The sequence below is a fragment of the Ranitomeya variabilis genome, chromosome 5 (assembly GCF_051348905.1).
Source record: "Ranitomeya variabilis isolate aRanVar5 chromosome 5, aRanVar5.hap1, whole genome shotgun sequence".
In the NCBI taxonomy this organism is placed as follows: domain Eukaryota; kingdom Metazoa; phylum Chordata; class Amphibia; order Anura; family Dendrobatidae; genus Ranitomeya; species Ranitomeya variabilis.
The window spans coordinates 175,101,402-175,122,155 of record NC_135236.1 but is presented as its reverse complement, the minus strand read 5'-3'; the positions used below and the strand labels follow the sequence as shown (position 1 = coordinate 175,122,155).

Genomic DNA, 20,754 nt, shown 5'->3' with positions numbered 1-20,754 from the left:
CAAGAGTGTGCAAAGCAGTCATCAAAGCAAAAGGTGGCTACTTTGAAGAACCTAGAATATAAGACATATTTTCAGTTGTTTCACACTTTTTCGTTAAGTATATAATTCCACATGTGTTAATTCATAGTTTTGATGCCTTCAGTGTGAATGTACAGTTTTCATAGTCATGAAAATACAGAAAAATCATTAAATGAGAAGGTGTGTCCAAACTTTTGGTCTGTGCTGTATATATATATATATAACATTTTTGTTTATAGATTTTTTTCCTTTATGCTTACCTATTATGCATCTTGCACATTATATATATATATAGCCACTTTTTTGTCATTTTATTGAATAAAGATATATCTTATATTTCTTGTCTGGATATCCCTTGGCTTTCCATGTTTTGGATTTTCGGTAATTTGTAGCTCAGCAGTAGAATATCCTGTACATCTATGTATGTATGTATGAATGAATGAGAGACACAGTCTTGTTTGTACCTCATTCTCCAGTGGTAATCACAAAATTCAAGAAAATCAAGATCACATAAATCCAATTATCGATCCATTCTTTTTATTAATCACTTACATATATTCTATAGGCAATCCATTGGGCCATAAAAAAATAAAGAGGTAAGTTAGTACGGATTTATTATAATGTACAAAATTATGACATTATCCTCATCATATTAATTAATTTTTATAAAAAGAAACATTGTAAAGATCTGGGTCACTTGTCAAAAAGTTGCTGCATTATAATAAATGTATTTGTAATGAATGGATGTGCTGTGTGGATATTGTGCCATGGATCAGCCATGAATTTAACTCTGAGCTGCAAATTTGTAACATCTAGAATAAGTGCACACATCTTTTACATTCAGGTGAACCCGCACAGTTTTCCAAGCAAAAGATGCTTCAGGAAACTGGTGATTTTTTTTTTCTTGAAGTGTGTCATTTTCTTAGATGGTTTCTTTGGTGTTTTTTGGATAGTTTTGGCAACCAGAGATCTTTATCAAGCAGATCAGATTCCACCTGGAATCTGACTGAAAGAGTTACAAAACCCTCAAAATAATGAACGTATGCATTTTTATGTTGAAACATCTTGCTGTGCACACATTCAGGCATTTCAACATCTTATTCACTTCAGGTTTCTAAAAATACCAAGCAGTAACAGAAGTGATGTCTATTGTTTGACTATTTAACATGTCGTTTTTTGGGGGAGTTTTTGGAGCACTGTACTCCAATACAAATCAATGGGCAAACGACAATGCAGTGCACCCGTTCAGTCAAAGTGGCTTTACTTAAAGGGATATTTCTGAAATATGGGACAACTGCCTGATCACCGAGGGTCCGAATGTTGGGACCGCCACCAATCAGGAGAACTGAGGCTCTGCAGAGCCTAGTGTGGATGGAGCGGTGGATGATAATGCACTAACACTTAGTGATGAGCGAGTATACTCGTTACTAGAGTTTCTCCGAGCAAGCTCGGGTGGTCTCCCGAGTATTTTGACATGCTCGGAGATTTAGTTTTCGTTGCCGCAGCTGCATGATTTGCGGCTGCTAGACAGGCTGAATACATGTGAGGATTGCCTGTTTGTTAGGGAATTCCCACAGGTATTCAGCCTGTCTAGCAGCCGCAAATCATGCAGCTGCGGCAATGAAAACTAAATCTCCGAGCATGCCAAAATACTCGGGAGACCACCCGAGCGTGCTCGGAGAAACTCTAGTAACGAATATACTCGCTCATCACTACTAACACTCCATTCATTCATAATGGGAGAGTCAAAAATAACCTGGTCTTTTACATTCCTAAAAGAATGGCAATATAGGATAACGGCCAAACTTGAAAATACCCCTTTAAATAGTAAAATTCTAAGAGAAATATGTGCCCATCAGTGGCTTTATGGTACCACTTAAGATTTTAGAACATTCAAAACAAACAGAAAAAAAGTTCTTGTGGTTGAAAAGGCAGCAAGTGTTGTAAAGTGGCATGGACTTTTCTTTTTTATAAATAATATCTAAAGAAAAACAAAAAAAAAACAGTAAAATATAGCTCTGACTTTACTGCCCAGTTATTTTATACCAGTGAATTAACCCCGCGTCTCCAGTCTGCCATGCAAGAAACGTCCTGTACGCACAGTGCTCCCAAGAACACCAACCTAAATGGAGCATACAAGCATTTAGGCCGTCTCTGCACGGGTCAGCTGAATGCAGTTGTCAATCATTTTCTTCACCAAAAACTTGGAGTGGATCATACAGAACAAAAAAAATTAGAGACACTTCTTTCATTTTTTTTCTAATAAAAACTCAAAAAATGAATGGTAAATCAAGCGCAGGGCTCCATTTACACAGGATTGATCATAAATCAATAGTGGATCCTAAAGAAAGAAGAAGTACCGTAATTAGAAATTCTTCATACTTCCCTTCTGCTTTTTTAACAATCTCTTTTGGCTTGCAATAATAATAAGAATCCTGTTCATGGGACGGCTGCAGCCAATCAGCGACTCCATGGGGATTTTGTTTATTATTACACCCACTAGGCCAAATCAGCGTTAATTAAAATCTAGTGGCAAAGCCCTTTAAACAGATCCTAATTTTGGTTAAAAATATAAATATGTGAATGAAGCCTCATATAACGGTCATTTTATTAATGTTGTCTATGACACTAATCTTTTCAACAGTAAGAATTTAAAGCGATCCTACATTCTCCTCCCTTACCTTGGCTTATACCCCTTAGTATATGTGGGGCAATTATCTATTTCACTCTGGATTTTCGATAATCTTCAGCCACTACTCCCTCACTTCCTGGTGATCCTGTGTTAGACTTGTACACAGAAGCCAATCAGATGAGGTATAGTTGCAGGGCAAGGGATGGTGGAACCAATGATAAGACAGAGGGAGTGTCTCAGACTACCGCTGGCCTCCTGTAGGCACTGTAGAGGAGCTGTGGTCATAGATCACAGCTGTGTCCTAATGGATAGGAGTAAAAAATGCAGCTAAGCAGCAGATCTGAGGAAAATAAATAGCAGCTAAATATTACTAGCCCAAATCAGCTTACTAAAGCTTTAGGCTATGTGCACACGTAGCAGAATTGCCGCGGAAATTTCCGCGGCAATTCTGCGCCTCCTGCCGCGGGTATATCGCATGCAGAATTTGCATGCATATACACGCAGAAAACTAGCGTTTTGCAAGCATAATTAGCTTGCAGAATGCTAGCGTTTTCCAAGCGATCTGTAGCATCGCTTGGAAAACTGTTTGACAGGTTGGTCACACTTGTCAAACAGTGTTTGACAAGTGTGACCAACTTTTTACTATAGATGCAGCCTATGCAGCATCTATAGTAAAAGGTAGAATGTTAAAAATAATAAAAAAAAATTAAAAAAAAAGGTTATACTCACCTCAGCGGCGTCCGTTCCTAATGCTGTGTGTTCAGGACCTTCCATTGACGTAGCGGTCACGTGACCCGCGGTCATGTGACCGTGACGTCATCACAGGTCCTTCACACACACCTCGGAAGCCGCTGAGAAGGTCGGGCCGCCAGAGGGTGAGTATATCGCTATTTTTTATTTTAATTCTTTTTTTTTACCACTTATATGGTGCCCAGTCCGTGGAGGAGAGTCTCCTCTCCTCCACCCTGGTTACCAACCGCATATGATCTGCTTACTTCCCGCATGGTGGGCATAGCCCCATGCGGGAAGTAAGCGGATCAATGCATTCCTAGGTGTGCGGAATCGCCGCGATTCCGCAATTTTAATGAACATGCTGCGTTTTTTTCTGGATTGCGATTCCGCTCAGGAAAAAAATGCAGCATGTGCACAAAAAATGCGGATTGCATTCTGTTACATAGGATGCTTAATGTTAGCGTTTTTTTCGCGGTTTTATAGCGAAAAAAACGCAAAAAATCTGCTATGTGTGCACACAGCCTTAATGTTGGGGAATTTTCATGTCGCAGTCCAAAGGCATTTTTAACAAACCTATGGCAAAATAAACATGATTTTTCCACTTCATGAAGTAACCCTACCTACAGTATAGTTTCACGTCCTCCCTGATTGCAACCAATGGTGTGGGGAAATAGTGCGGTATAAATTATACATGTACATGGATGATCTATGGCACGTGGCCCTTCTCCTGTGGACGTGTGCAGTCTCATACAGAGGCTGAAACCCCCCTCTCTTTGAATAACTGGTCCAGATGTTTCTCCATCGCCACATTGGTGCCTTGTAGACCACTCACAACCTGGAATGCCCACTGGAAATATTCTTGTACTCGCTTTTCTGACCAGCCTACAAAAAAAATAAAAGGTTTAGGTTGGAGAGCAACAAAAATAATAATAATGCTGACAACATTTTTAAAAAAGCAAATAATATATAACTGTTGCTTTTCAGCACTGGGAGCCTCTGGAGTTGTCCACCTTTGGAGACAACAAATGCTTAATACACATGTAATTGTGGGATAAAACTTACTTTTGCAATTGGGCTCGTTTGAAAATGTAGCACCGTTTGGCTTTTACAGGCTCTTGATTTCTCTGCACATTCAACTTTGGTGTGGTCTGCAGTCATCATAAGGCAGGGGCTCATGGTGACTTTGGCCGCACGACCGAGTACGCTCGGTGCCTTTGCTATACAAGTGAATGGGTCTCTGTTATGATCCGGTGACCTTGGAGCCGCATGAGAGACTTTCTCAGGAGTAGGTGGTACCTGTACTGACCGCAAACCCTAAACTGACACCGCAACTAGAAGTAGCCGTGGGGTGTACCTAACACGTCCTAGACACCTCGACACAGCCGGAGGATTAAATACCCCAATAGATGGAAATGGGAATTCTATCTTGCCTCAGAGCAGAACCCCAAAGGATAGGCAGCCCCCCACAAATATTGACTGTGAGTATAAGAGGAAAGACACACGCAGGCAGAAAAACAGGATTTAGCAAAAGAGGCACTTCTAGCTAAATAAAAAAGGATAGGACAGAATTCTAAGCGCTCAGTATTAAAATCCTAAAAATATCCACAGCAGATAATACAAATATTCTACATCTAACTAAAGACATAGAAAGTATATCTGCATCTCCTGAGAATCCAGCATGACTGATAAATCCAAACAAAGTCTAAGCTGGACAAAAACACAATGAATTGCACTGAATTGCAAGCACACTGCATGTGTGCACAGAGACAAAAAACCAGACACTTATCTTAGCTGAATTGGCAGCAGGGCATGAGGAACCAGAGAGAGATGCAATCCCTCCAAGAACAATGGACAACTGGCCAGGAGTAATGGATCCTGCACACCTAAATACCTAGTAGAGCTGCAATCAGCAGAAACACCTGTCCTGGATTACAACCCCAAGACAACTGCACTACCACTAACAACCACCGGAGGGAGCTCAAGAGCAGAATTCACAACAGTACCCCCCCCCCCTTGAAGAGGGGTCACCGAACCCTCACCAGAGCCCCCAGGCCGATCAGGACGAGCCAGATGAAAAGCACGGACCAAATCAGCAGCATGGACATCAGAGGCAAAAACCCAAGAATTATCCTCCTGGCCATAACCCTTCCATTTGACAAGGTACTGAAGCCTCCGCCTCGAAAAGCGAGAATCCAAAATCTTCTCAACCACATACTCCAACTCCCCATCAACCAAAACAGGAGCAAGAGGATCAACAGAGGGAACAACGGGCACCACATATTTCCGCAATAAAGATCTATGGAAAACATTATGGATGGCAAAAGAGGCCGGAAGGGCCAAACGAAAAGACACCGGATTGATAATCTCAGAAATCCTATAAGGACCAATAAACCGAGGCTTAAACTTAGGAGAAGAAACCTTCATAGGAACATGACGGGAAGACAACCAGACCAAATCCCCAACCCGAAGCCGGGAACCAACACACCGACGACGGTTAGCAAAATGCTGAGCCTCCTCCTGAGACAACACCAAATTGTCCACCACATGAGCCCAAATCTGCTGCAACCTGTCAACCACAGAATCCACACCAGGACAATCAGAAGGCTCAACCTGCCCTGAAGAAAAACGAGGATGAAAACCAGAATTACAAAAGAAGGGCGAAACCAAGGTAGCCGAACTAGCCCGATTATTAAGGGCAAACTCGGCCAATGGCAAGAAAGCCACCCAATCATCCTGATCAGCAGACACAAAGCATCTCAAATAAGTTTCCAAAGTCTGATTAGTTCGCTCGGTCTGGCCATTTGTCTGCGGATGAAATGCGGAAGAAAAAGACAAATCAATGCCCAGCCTAGCACAAAAGGCCCGCCAAAACCTAGAAACAAACTGGGAACCTCTGTTGGACACAATATTCTCCGGAATACCATGCAAACGAACCACATGCTGAAAAAACAACGGAACCAAATCAGAAGAGGAAGGCAATTTAGGCAAAGGCACCAAATGAATCATCTTAGAGAACCGGTCACAAACCACCCAGATAACCGACACCTTCTGGGAAACCGGAAGATCTGAAATAAAATCCATAGAAATATGCGTCCAGGGCCTCTCAGGGACCGGCAAAGGCAAAAGCAACCCACTAGCACGGGAACAACAAGGCTTGGCCCGCGCACAAGTCCCACAGGACTGCACAAAAGAACGCACATCACTCGACAAAGAATGCCACCAAAAGGACCTACCAACCAAATCTCTGGTACCAAAAATACCAGGATGGCCAGCCAACACCGAACAATGAACCTCAGAAATCACTCTACTAGTCCATCTGTCAGGAACAAACAATTTGCCCACTGGACAGCGGTCAGGTTTGTCAGCCTGAAATTCCTGCAGAACCCGTCGCAAATCAGGGGAAATGGCAGAAAGGACCACCCCCTCCCTCAGAATGCCGACCGGTTCAAGTACCTCAGGAGAATCAGGCAAAAAACTCCTAGAGAGGGCATCAGCCTTAATATTCTTAGAACCCGGAAGATACGAGACCACAAAATCAAAACGGGAGAAAAACAGGGACAATCGAGCCTGTCTAGCCGTTTGGCAGACTCGAGGTAAATCAGATTTTTATGATCGGTCAAGACCACAATACGGTGCTTGGCTCCCTCAAGCCAATGTCGCCATTCCTCAACTTGGCACTTCATAGCCAACAACTCCCGATTGCCGACATCATAATTGCGTTCAGCAGGCGAAAACTTAAGGGAAAAGAAGGCACACGGTTTCATCAAGGAACCAACAGAATTCCTCTGAGACAAAACGGCCCCTGCCCCAATCTCAGAAGCGTCAACCTCAACCTGAAACAGAAGAGAAACATCCGGCTGACGCAACACCGGGGCAGAAGTAAATCGGCGTTTAAGCTCCTGAAAGGCAGAGACAGCCACAGAGGACCAATTTGTTACATCAGCGCCTTTCTTCGTCAAATCGGTCAGGGGTTTAACCACACTGGAGAAGTTAGCAATGAAACGGCGATAAAAATTAGCAAAGCCCAAAAATTTCTGAAGGCTCTTCACGGATGTGGGCTGAATCCAATCATGAATGGCCTGAACCTTAACCGGATCCATCTCTATAGATGAGGGAGAAAAAATTAAGCCTAAAAAAGAAACCTTCTGTACTCCAAAGAGGCACTTGGACCCCTTCACAAACAAGGCATTATCACGAAGGATCTGAAATACCATCCTGACCTGTTTCACATGAGACTCCCAATCATCGGAAAAAATCAAGATGTCATCCAAATATACAATCATGAATTTATCAAGATAATTCCGGAAGATATCATGCATGAAGGACTGAAAAACAGATGGAGCATTAGAGAGTCCGAATGGCATCACAAGGTATTCAAAATGGCCTTTGGGCGTATTAAACGCAGTTTTCCATTCATCACCCTGCTTAATACAAACAAGATTATATGCCCCCCGAAGGTCAATCTTAGTAAACCAACTAGCCCCCTTAATCCTAGCAAACAAATCGGAAAGCAAAGGTAAAGGGTATTGAAACTTGACAGTGATCTTATTCAAGAGGCGATAATCAATACAGGGTCTCAAGGAGCCATCCTTCTTAGCAACAAAAAAAAAATCCCGCTCCCAACGGTGAAGAAGATGGCCGAATATGCCCTTTCTCCAAAGACTCCTTAACATAACTCCGCATGGCGGTATGTTCAGGCACAGACAGGTTAAAAAGTCGGCCCTTAGGAAACTTACAGCCTGGAATCAAGTCAATAGCACAATCACAGTCCCTATGCGGTGGAAGGGAACTGGACTTGGGCTCATCGAATACATCCTGAAAATCAGACAAAAACTCCTGGAATTTCAGAAGAGGAAGAAGAGGAGATTGACATCAAAGGAACGTCATTATGAACCCCCTGACATCCCCAACTAGTCACAGACATAGACTTCCAATCCAACACAGGATTATGTATCTGCAACCAGGGAAAACCCAGCACAATAGCATCATGCAAATTATGCAACACCAGAAAACGACAATCTTCCTGATGGGCTGGCGCCATGCACATGGTCACCTGTGTCCAAAACTGGGGTTTATTTTTAGCCAAAGGTGTAGCATCAATGCCCCTTAAAGGAATAGGGTTCTGCAAAGACTGCAAGGGGAAACCACAACTCCTGGCAAATTCAAAGTCCATTAAGTTCAAAGTCCATTAACCCCTTCCCGACCCATGACGCCACGTAGGCGTCATGAAAACCCGTGCCATTCCGACCCATGACGCCTATGTGGCGTCATGGAATGATCGCGTCCCTGCAGATCGGGTGAAGGGGTTAACTCCAATTTCACCCGATCTGCAGAGACAGGGGGAGTGGTGCTTCAGCCCAGGGGGGGTGGCTTCACCCCCCCGTGGCTACGATCGCTCTGATTGGCTGTTGAAAGTGAAACTGCCAATCAGAGCGATTTGTAATATTTCACCTGAAAAACTGGTGAAATATTAAAATCCAGCCATGGCCGATGCTGCAATATCATCGGCCATGGCTGGAAACACTAATGTGACCCCCCCCACCCCACCCCACCGATCGCCCCCCCCAAGCGACCGATCTGTGCTCCGCTCCCCTCGGTCCTGTGCTCCGCTGCCCCGTGCTCCTGCCCGCTCCCCCCGTGCTGCTATGCCACCCCCCTGTGCTCCGACGCCCCCCCCGGGCCCCGATCTCCCCCCCTTTATACTCACCGAGGCTCCCGGTGTCCGTCCGCCTCCTCGCTGGGCGCCGCCATCTTCCAAAATGGCGGGCGCATGCTCAGTGCGCCCGCCGAATCTGCCAGTCGGCAGATTCGTTAAAAGTACATTTTGATCGCTGTGATAGGTTCTATCACAGCGATCAAAATAAAAAAATAATAAATTAACCCCCCCCTTTATCACCCCCATAGGTAGGGACAATAATAAAATAAAGAAAATATTTTTTTTTTCTTTTTCCACTAGGGTTAGGGTTAGAACTAGGGTTAGGGTTAGAACTAGGGGTAGGGTTAGGGTTACGGGTAGGGTTAGGGTTAGGGGTAGGGTTATGGCATGTGCACACAGTGCGGATTGGCCGCGGATCCGCAGCGGATTGGCCGCGGATCCGCAGCGGATTGGCCGCTGCGAATTCGTAGCAGTTTTCCATCAGGTTTACAGTACCATGTACACCTATGGAAAACCAAATCCGCTGTGCCCATGGTGCGGAAAATTCCGTGCAGAAACGCTGCGTTGTATTTTCCGCAGCATGTCAATTCTTTGTGCGGATTCCGCAGCGTTTTCCACCTGTTCCTCAATAGGAATCCGCAGGTGAAATCCGCACAAAAAACCACTGGAAATCCGCTGTAAATCCGCAGGTAAAACGCAGTGCCTTTTACCTGCAGATTTTTCAAAAATCGTGTGGAAAAATCTCACACGAATCCGCAACGTGCGCACATAGCCTTAGGGTTAGGGTTGGAATAAGAGTTAGGGTTGGAATTAGGGCTAGGGTTGGAAATAGGGTTAAGATTAGGCTTGTGGTTAGGGTTACGGATAGGGTTAGGGGTGTGTTGGGGTTACAGTTGTGGTTAGGGTTGGGATTAGGGTTAGGGTTGGGATTAGGGTTAGGATTAGGGTTGGAATTAGGGTTACGGGTGTGTTGGGGTTAGGGTTGTGGTTAGGGGTGTGTTGGGGTTAGGGTTGTGATTAGGGTTATGGCTACAGTTGGGATTAGGATTAGGGGTGTGTTGGGGTTAGTGATGAAGTTAGAATTGAGGGGTTTCCACTGTTTAGGCACATCAGGGGTCTCCAAACGCAACATGGCGCCACCATTGATTCCAGCCAATCTTGCGTTCAAAAAGTCAAATGGTGCTCCCTCCCTTCCAAGCCCCGACGTGCGCCCAAACAGTGGTTTACCCCCACATATGGGGTACCAGCGTACTCAGGACAAACTGGGCAACAACTGTTGGGGTCCAATTTCTCCTGTTACCCTTGCAAAAATAAAAAATTACTTGCTAAAACATAATTTTTGAGGAAAGAACAATTATTTTTTATTTTCACGGCTCTGCGTTATAAACTTCTGTGAAGCACTTGGGGGTTGCAAGTGCTCACCACACATCTAGATAAGTTCCTTGGGGGGTCTAGTTTCCAAAATGGGGTCACTTGTGGGGTGTTTCTACTGTTTAGGACCATCAGGGGCTCTGCAAATGCAATGTGACGCCCGCAGACCATTCCATCAAAGTCTGCATTTCAAATGTCACTACTTCCCTTCCGAGCCCTGACGTGTGCCCAAACAGTGGTTTACCCCCACATATGGGGTATCAGCGTACTCACAACAAACTGGGCAACAAATATTGGGGTCCAATTTCTCCTGTTACCCTTGTGAAAATAAAAAATTGCTTGCTAAAACATCTTTTTTGAGGAAAGAAAAATGCTTTTTTATTTTCACGGCTCTGCGTTGTAAACTTCTGTGAAGCACTTGGGGGTTGAACGTGCTCACCACACATCTAGATAAGTTCCTTGGGGGGTCTAGTTTCCAAAATGGGGTCACTTATGGGGGGTTTCTACTGTTTAGGCATATCAGGGGCTCTGCAAACGTAACATGATGCCCGCAGACCATTCCATCAAAGTCTGCATTCCAAAACGTCACTACTTCCCTTCCGAGCCCCGGCATGTGCCCAAACAGTGGTTTACCCCCACATATGGGGTATCAGCGTACTCAGGAGAAACTGGACAACAACTTTGGGGTCAAATTTCTCCTGTTACCCTTGCAAAAATAAAAAATTCTGGGCTAAAAAAATATTTTTGAGGAAAGGAAACAGATTTATTATTTTCACGGCTCTACGTTATAAACTTCTGTGAAGCACTTGGGGGTTCAAAGTGCTCACCACACATCTAGATAAGTTCCCTTGGGGGTCTAGTTTCCAAAATGGAGTCACTTGTGGGGAGTTCCTACTGTTTAGGCACATCAGGGGCTCTGCAAACGCAACCTGACACCCGCAGAGCATTCCATCAAAGTCTGCATTTCAAAACATCACTACTTCCCTTCCTAACCCCGACGTGTGCCAAAACAGTGGTTTACCCCCACATATGGGGTATCAGCGTACTCAGGAGAAACTGGACAACAACTTTTGGGGTCCAATTTCTCCTGTTACCCTTGGGAAAATAGAAAATTGTGGGCTAAAAAATCATTTTTGAGAAAAGAAAAATTATTTTTTATTTTCATGGCTCTGCGTTGTAAACTTCTGTGAAGCACTTGGGGGTTCAAAGTGCTCACCACACATCTAGATAAGTTCCTTGGGAGGTCTAGTTTCCAAAATGGGGTCACTTGTGCGGGAGCTCCAATGTTTAGGCACACAGGGGCTCTCCAAACGCGACATGGTGTCCGCTAATGATTGGAGCTAATTTTCCATTCAAAAAGCCAAATGGCGTGCCTTCCCTTCCGAGCCCTGCCGTGCGCCCAAACAGTGGTTTACCCCCACATATGGGGTATCATCGTACTCAGGATAAACTGGACAACAACATTTGCGGTCCAATTTCTCCTATTACCCTTGGGAAAATAAAAAATTCTGGGCTAAAAATCATTTTTGAGGAAAGAAAAATTATTTTTTATTTTCACGGCTCTGCGTTATAAACTTCTGTGAAGCACCTGGGGGTTATAAGTGCTCACTATGCTTCTAGATAAGTTCCTTGGAGGGTCTAGTTTCCAAAATGGGCTCACTTGTAGGGGAGCTCCAATGTTTAGGCACACAGGGGCTCTCCAAACGCGACATGGTGTCCGCTAGCGATGGAGATAATTTTTCATTCAAAAAGTCAAATGGCGCTCCGTCCCTTCCGAGCCTTACCATGTGCCCAAACAGTGGTTTACCCCCACATGTAAGGTATCGGTGTACTCAGGAGAAATTGTCCAACAAATTTTAGGATCCATTTTATCCTGTTGCCCATGTGAAAATGAAAAAATTGAGGCTAAAAGAAATTGTGTGTGAAAAAAAAGTACTTTTTCATTTTTACGGATCAATTTGTGAAGCACCTGAGGTTTTAAAGTGCTCACTATGCTTCTAGATAAGTTCCTTGGGGGGTCTAGTTTCCAAAATGGGGTCACTTGTGGGGGAGCTCCAATGTTTAGGCACACGGGGGCTCTCCAAACGCGACATGGTGTCCGCTAAAGATTGGAGCCAATTTTTCATTGAAAAAGTCAAATGGCGCTCCTTCCCTTCCGAGCCCTGCCGTGCGCCCAAACAGTGGTTTACCCCCACATATGAGGTATCAGCGTACTCAGGACAAATTGGACAACAACGTTCGTGGTCCAGTTTCTCCTTTTACCCTTGGGAAAATAAAAAAAAATTCGCTAAAAGATCATTTTTGTGACTAAAAAGTTAAATGTTAATTTTTCCCCTCCATGTTGCTTCTGCTGCTGTGAAACACCTGAAGGGTTAATAAACTTCTTGAATGTGGTTTTGAGCACCTTGAGGGGTGCTGTTTTTAGAATGGTGTCACTTTTGGGTATTTTCAGCCATATAGAACCCTCAAACTGACTTCAAATGTGAGGTGGTCCCTAAAAAAAATGGTTTTGTAAATTTTGTTGTAAAAATGAGAAATCACTGGTCAAATTTTAACCCTTATAACTTCCTAGCAAAAAAAACATTTGTTTCCAAAATTGTGCTGATGTAAAGTAGACATGTGGGAAATGTTATTTATTAACTATTTTGTGTCACATAACTCTCTGGTTTAACAGAATAAAAATTCAAAATGTGAAAATTGCGAAATTTTCAAAATTTTTGCCAAATTTCCGTTTTTTTCACAAATAAACTAAAAAATTATTGACCTAAATTTACCACTAACATGAAGCCCAATATGTCATGAAAAAACAATCTCAGAATCGCTAGGATCCGTTGAAGCGTTCCTGAGTTATTACCTCATAAAGGGACACTGGTCAGAATTTCAAAAAACGGCAAGGTCATTAAGGCCAAAATAGGCTGGGTCATGAAGGGGTTAAGTTCAAAGCGGCGCCTGAATCCACAAACGCCATGACAGAAAATAACGACAATGAGCAGATCAAGGTCACAGATAACAGAAATTTAGGTTGTACAGTACTGATGGTAACTGAACTAGCGATTCTCTTTGTACGCTTAGGGCAGACTGAAATGACATGAGAAGCATCGCCACAATAAAAACACAACCTATTCTGACGTCTGAATCCTTGTTGTTCCGTTCTAGACAGAATCCTATCACACTGCATAGGCTCAGGCATCAGCTCTGAGGACAATGCCACAGCGCGCACAGTTCTGCGCTCCCGCAAGCGCCGATCAATCTGAATGGCCAGAGACATAGAATCACTCAGACCAACAGGCGTGGGAAACCCCACCATAACATCTTTAACAGATTCAGAAAGACCCTTTCTGAAAATTGCCGCCAAAGCATCATTCCATTTAGTCAGCACAGACCATTTTCTAAATTTCTGACAATACAATTCTGCCGCTTCTTGACCCTGAGACAGGGCCAACAAGATCTTTTCCGCTTGATCCACAGAATTTGGTTCATCATATAATAATCCTAGAGCCTGAAGAAAGGCATCTACATTAAGCAAGGCCGGATTCCCAGATTCCAGGGAAAATGCCCAATCCTGAGGGTCGCCACGCAGCAGGGAGATGACAATTTTAACCTGCTGAATGGGATCACCAGAGGAACGAGGTTTCAGAGCAAAAAACAGTTTACAGTTGTTTTTAAAACTCACAAATTTGGACCTGTCCCCAAAAAACAAATCTGGAGTAGGAATCCTAGGCTCTAAAAGCGGAGTCTGAACAATATAATCAGAAATACCCTGTACCCTAGCAGCAAGCTGGTCTACACGAGAAACTAATCCCTGAACATCCATGCTAGCACAAGACTCCTCAGTCACCCAGAGGAAAAGAGGGAAGAAGAGACAAAACAGACAACAGAAAAAAAAATGGCTCAACACCTTTCTTCCCTTCTTCTGAGATGCATTTAACTCATTGTTGGCCAGTTGTACTGTTATGATCCGGTGACCTTGGAGCCGCATGAGAGACTTTCTCAGGAGTAGGTGGTACCTGTACTGACCGCAAACCCTAAACTGACACCGCAACTAGAAGTAGCCGTGGGGTGTACCTAACACGTCCTAGACACCTCGACACAGCCGGAGAACTAAATACCCCTATAGATGGAAATTCTATCTTGCCTCAGAGCAGAACCCCAAAGGATAGGCAGCCCCCCACAAATATTGACTGTGAGTATAAGAGGAAAGACACACGCAGGCAGAAAAACAGGATTTAGCAAAAGAGGCACTTCTAGCTAAATAAAAAAGGATAGGACAGAATTCTAAGCGGTCAGTATTAAAATCCTAAAAATATCCACAGCAGATAATACAAATATTCTACATCTAACTAAAGACATAGAAAGTATATCTGCATCTCCTGAGAATCCAGCATGACTGATAAATCCAAACAAAGTCTAAGCTGGACAAAAACACAATGAATTGCACTGAATTGCAAGCACACTGCATGTGTGCACAGAGACAAAAAAACAGACACTTATCTTAGCTGAATTGGCAGCAGGGCATGAAGAACCAGAGAGAGATGCAATCCCTCCAAGAACAATGGACAACTGGCCAGGAGTAATGGATCCTGCACACCTAAATACCTAGTAGAGCTGCAATCAGCAGAAACACCTGTCCTGGATAACAACCCCAAGACAACTGCACTACCACTAACAACCACCGGAGGGAGCCCAAGAGCAGAATTCACAACAGGTCTCATTGCGACACCTAAACAACCAGGACAAGCAAGCCCCCCCCCCAAAAAAATCCAACAGTCCGATTCTTTTGCAACTTGCTTGTTGCGCTTGTGTAAGTGTCACAATTGGACCCTTTCACTTGAATGGTACTGTGATGTAGTAGCGACACCAAGTAAAATTTGGTTGTGCGATGGCTGTTGCCGTCAAAGTTGTGGTGTAGTCCTAACTTAACTCATCTAAGAGGTGCCCCCCAAAAAATTGAAAAATGATCTAAAAACTCTTCCATAACACTGACATATTTAGTTAACACATTCTGCAGCCCGCAATAGTACAACACAGAAAGGTTTATGAAACACAATATCAAAAATGGTTTTTAGTCCCAAATACATGCATTTAATTACCGTAACCCTTTCACTACCTTTGATGTACATGTCAAAGGTCGTGTTCCTGCAAGCCCACATCTTTGTTTATCCTTGATGATTTAATCAGCCATAAAGTGTCTCTAACAGCTGCGGTTGCAGTGGTGTTCCGCCCATGGCTGTTAACTAGTTAAATCCTGCTGTCACTCACTGACAGCGAAATTTAAAGCATGCCAGCCGGAAGCGCATCATTAATCCTGCCCATCAGCACCCCTGCCATGAGATCATGTGGCGCCGATGGGTTGGCATGACAGCTGGGGTCTGCTGATGACACCCGTTCCTGCCATACATAGCACAAGCAATCAGATTATTGCAGCTTCAAGTCTCCTAAGGGGACTATTGAAGACAGTAATTACGTTTTGTTTTTTTAAGTGCCACGACAATGCAATAAGAGACAATCAAAACATCATATCTACCTCCAAATGGTATCAATAAAAAATGTCAGCAAAGGTCACAAAAAATAAGCCATCACATAGCCCCAGATCCCCAAAAATGAAAATGTTACAGGTCTCGGAAGTTGGGGACAAAATAAAAATTTGTTTTTGTTTTCACAAATTTCTGACTTTTTTTCCACCAAAAATAATATACATGTTTGGCATTTGCGTACGTACACAGACCAAGAGAATCATATTTTCAGGTCAGTTTTACCATATAGTGAACATGATAAATCAAAAAAAAACAAAAACAATTTGTGGAATTGCATTTTTTTTTTTTGCAATTTAAAAGAACTTAGAATTTATTTCCCCCCTTTTCCAATACAGTATACATTAAAATGAATGGTGTCAATCAAAAGTACAGCTTGATCCACAGAAAACAAACCCTCATATGGCTATATAGCCAGAAAAATAAAAAGTTATGGCTCTTGGAAGAAGGGGAGGAAAACAAAAACAAAACAGAATATCGCCAGGCAGTGAAGGGGTTAAAATAAAGATGACAGGGGGCGTGGCCTAGCTGTGGAGAGGAATAGTCGCATCTCTGTGGAGCTCCTGCCCAGCGCTGTTTTCCCACCGAATTTAAATACATAAATACCGTGAAGATAACCCCTCTTAGCGGACAAAAGGGTGTACCTGACCCTGGAGTAGTTTTTGGAAGATTGGGGGGCCCCATCCCGGCGCGGAACCCAGGTCCTGAGGAGAGGGAAGGATTGAAAGTGAAGGCGCCGCCATCTTCTGCAGAACTACGAACTGCACTGCACCGGACTGAAGAAGACACAGGGAGGTACGAACTTCCCCCTTTCCTCTGCACCCTCTTCTGCTGGAACTGGCCGCTCACACGTCTCCTTATCTATCGGTGGAGACAGCCCCTCCGGTCTGACTCCTCTGGAGGTGCCCCACATCATACCGCACCGCCGTTACAACCACCAAGCCCCTGTGCCTTACAGCGCGCTCTGCGGAGCATAGCAAGTAGAAACTTAACCGGGCAAACTCACCCTCTGTGACGGCACTCCTTTCCCCCGGCAGTCTGGTGGATATCTCGGGCATTTCCCTGGCAGCGGTGTGTGGAGGGCTGGGATTTTCCCGCCAGTCCCAGCGCCATCTTGGGCCTGTCACACGGTGCGGAGAGAGCCTTTGCACGCCTGGCTGAGGGGCTGTGCTGGTCTGGGATCTCTCCCCATATACGGCTTATAGCTGCATCCTGCACCCAGTCTCCTGATCTCCCACACCCATCTGATTGAGGGCTAAGATACTGGAGGAACTGTTTGTGGCCAGAACACACATTACAATTGATGTGCACTAAAAACAAAGAACTATATCAGTTGCTGAGACCCCTCCTCACCTACAACCTATAATTACTCTATGCTGCCCCATACCCTTTTGTCTATATTCAACTACAGCTCACTTAACAACTCAATTAATACAGTAATTCTTTGCTGCCCTGATTAATGAACTGCCTTCTAGACTAGTTCTTTCCACTATAAACTCAGCACATCTCGATACAGAAAAGACTTTGAGGGACAGAGGAGACTGCAGAACACATAAGCGTGCACCTCACTCTGACTGAAGCCACCTCTCCTTCACAACTCAGCGCTACATTTTCATTACTTTCATCATTGCTGTTTCTCTCACACCAGCTTCTGAACTATACCTGCAGAAGAACAACTGCATTTCAAACAACGTAAAACGCAACAAATACTAATATAATTTTCAGTCTTTAGTCTCTCTGTGTCACTGGTGTCCTCCTGGGACTCATATATACAAAGGAGGTCCTCTGAAAGACAGACATCTAGTGACACCTAATGCCCAATCTTAGAACTGGGGATACATTTTATAATACACAAAAAAGACTCAGCTGGCCACAGAACGCCCCCACTGATACAATAGCGACACCTAGTGTCCATGTTGAGCTCTAATTCTGTGTACATTATGAGGAATATCTAAAAAATCCTCTTCTTAGAGGCGCATGTGCGGTTTTCAGCAGTGACAGTCATGTCTTGCTGACCTCCGCTACCCGACCTACCTATTTAGGCCATAATCAGCATCTGAATTACGCCAAACGCACCGCAACTGGACTCACTATACCCTCGCGAGACCCTCCTTCTGGCGATGCCTAGGAAGGGAGGCGCGACACAAACACCTGGCCGTAATATCGTAGATCTGTTTCAGAGTAGCAGCATTTCCAAGATGACTACTAAGACTTCTCTCCCCCCGGCCTCTACGGGGAACACGGGAGATATAATGGACCAGGATGAGACCGGTCCCCACATGGAGACAACGATCTCCACAGCAGCTCTTACCAAATCCTTGCAAGAGACTTTCCGATCTGAGCTTTCCTCAGCCATGCAGAAGATCTCCTCTCAGATACAAGACATTATGCAGCGTACGGTGGCCCTAGAAGAAAAGATGGATGCTACTGCAGATGCATTAGAAGAAGATCGCGAAACCCTCAAACTGCATGCAGAACGTGTCGCAGAACTAGAACTCCGATGCGAAGACTATGAGAACAGATCACGTCGAGGTAACCTGCGGATCAGGGGGCTCCCTGAAAATATTGTAGCTCTCAAAGACACTGCTACTGCCCTTTTCACCGCACTACTCCCTGACACAGATCAGTCTATGCTGCATATCACCAGAATCCATAGAGCCCTGGGCAGGCCGCGCAATAGCGATATGCCCAGGGATGTGATCCTAAAACTACATTATGAGGAGGCACGAGATTTAATCCTGAATGCTGCACGTGATAATCCAGACCTACCGGGACTGCCATCTTCGGTACATATCTATGCGGATATTGCGTCAACCACCCTCGCCAGGAGGAGATCTCTCAAACCAGTAACATCAGCCTTACAGACAGCACAGATCAAATACAGATGGAACTTCCCCTTCGCCCTCATCTTTACATATAACTCTCAACTGTACACCTGCCGTACACTAGAAGAAGGGAAACAAGCCATGCTTAAAGCTGGGATCCCGATCTCATTAGAGACTTCAGCCATGCCGCAGAGAAAACCAAGACCACCAAGAGAATGGCAAAACATGCCCAGAACAAGGAGCCAAAACACACGGGTCGTCTGATATGTCCAAATTGCAAGATCACCTATCTTGATTTCCGTGGGGCGGAACGAGCTGATACTGTTCATCCTGATTGCTCCTGGAGTTGGGGGGAAGAGGTTGATGACCCTTTGCTGCCTCTCCTCTCAACCCTCCAGAATTAGTAGTTGTATACTGAATATTTGTATAGATATTCTATTCTGACTTTAAATGCAAGTGGTCCATCAGATTACTACATCCCCAATTTACCTTATTCTTCCACTTCCTTACCTCATTCTAATTCCCCCCTACCTCCCTTTCCTTTCCAATAATTCCCGTACTGCAGTCCCTTCCTTTTCTCCACCCCACTCCCCTCAACTCTCCCCCCTTCCTCCCATTCCCCCCCTCTTCTTCCTCCCTCCCCTTTTTTCCTTCTCTTCCCCCCTCCCTTTCTCCCTCCCCTTCTCTCCCCCCCCCCCCTTTTTTTTTTTTTTTTCTCTTTCCTTTTCCTCTTCTCTCCCCTTTATATCAATCTCTTTATCAAGGGCCTAAATGTCGGGTATATAACATGCTGCCTAAACTTGGCGACACCTGGTACCCCACTTAATATGGTAAACCAGATCGCCATACTTTCCGGATATGATATCCGTTTGTTATTACTAACTGTTATGTTTGTCTTTGTCTTCCCCCAGTCTGTTTCCTTCCTATTGTTTTCCCACAGAGATCATCACTGCACCTATCAATTAAGTCAACAGCTGCTAATCGGAAACGTGATTTTGGTTCCTGCTCGAGCCTCCTCATTCTTCAGCGGTAAATATTCACTGAAAAATGTGTAATGTTATTTCTCATAATGTCCGAGGATTCAACTCGCCCATTAAACGTAAGAAAGCCTTCCTTGACTACTCAAAACACACACCGGACATTATTTGTCTCCAGGAAACCCATTTTTCCACCTCCTCCCACCCTAAATACTTCGATGCCAACTATTCGCAACACTATATGTCAAACTGGGATAAAAAAACGAGAGGTGTCGCCACTTTCATTAGGAATAACTTCCCATTTCAGCCCATCAGCACACACTCGGACTCAGAGGGCAGATTCCTCATTAATCTTGGAACATCACAAAACCTGACAATTTGCATTGTTAATAGCTATTTGCCCGCAACTTCCCAGAGATCGGTCTTTCAGCTAATTATATCAAAGCTAGCCACGCTTACGTATGACCACCTTATCTGGTGCGGCGACTTCAATTTTAGCATTAATCCTAAATTAGATAGCAGCGCTCAGAAACGATCGGATTTAACAAAAGCTGACAAAAAGAAAATCCAACACCTAATGAAAGACAACTGTCTGGTCGATGTATGGAGGGAACTAAATGGCCCTATAAAGGGTTACACATACTTTTCACCTGCACACCGGTCCTATTCTCGAATAGACCTGCACCTAACTAATACCAGAACGATCCCATCTGTCCTATTCTCCCGTCATATTCCATCATCATGGTCTGACCATGATGTTGTCCTATCAACATTCAAATTCAATGTCACCACTTCTAAATTATTCAAATGGAGACTGAACGAGTCCCTACTTACTGATCCTGCTACACTCTCTAAAATCAAAGAGGAGTTGGGACTGTACTTTCAGACCAATTCCACTGATGACACTATTCCTGGTCTAGTGTGGATGGCACATAAAAAATTTATTACTGGCTCACTAATTAAAATTGCGTCCAATAAAAAGAAACAAAGATCTGAATTACAAACACGCTTA

General features: G+C 44.1%; 1 protein-coding gene across 1 annotated transcript in view; it reads right to left on the bottom strand.

The window, feature by feature from the left end:
• Window positions 1-1,582: 1,582 nt before the first annotated feature.
• The window catches only part of HDDC3 (HD domain containing 3), a 47,468-nt gene continuing 28,296 nt past the window's right edge, over window positions 1,583-20,754 (bottom strand). The window contains exon 4 of the mRNA XM_077263546.1: window positions 1,583-4,264. Within this exon, the coding sequence (XP_077119661.1) occupies window positions 4,128-4,264 (137 nt within the window). The 3' untranslated portion in view covers window positions 1,583-4,127. The remainder of the gene's footprint in view (window positions 4,265-20,754) is intronic.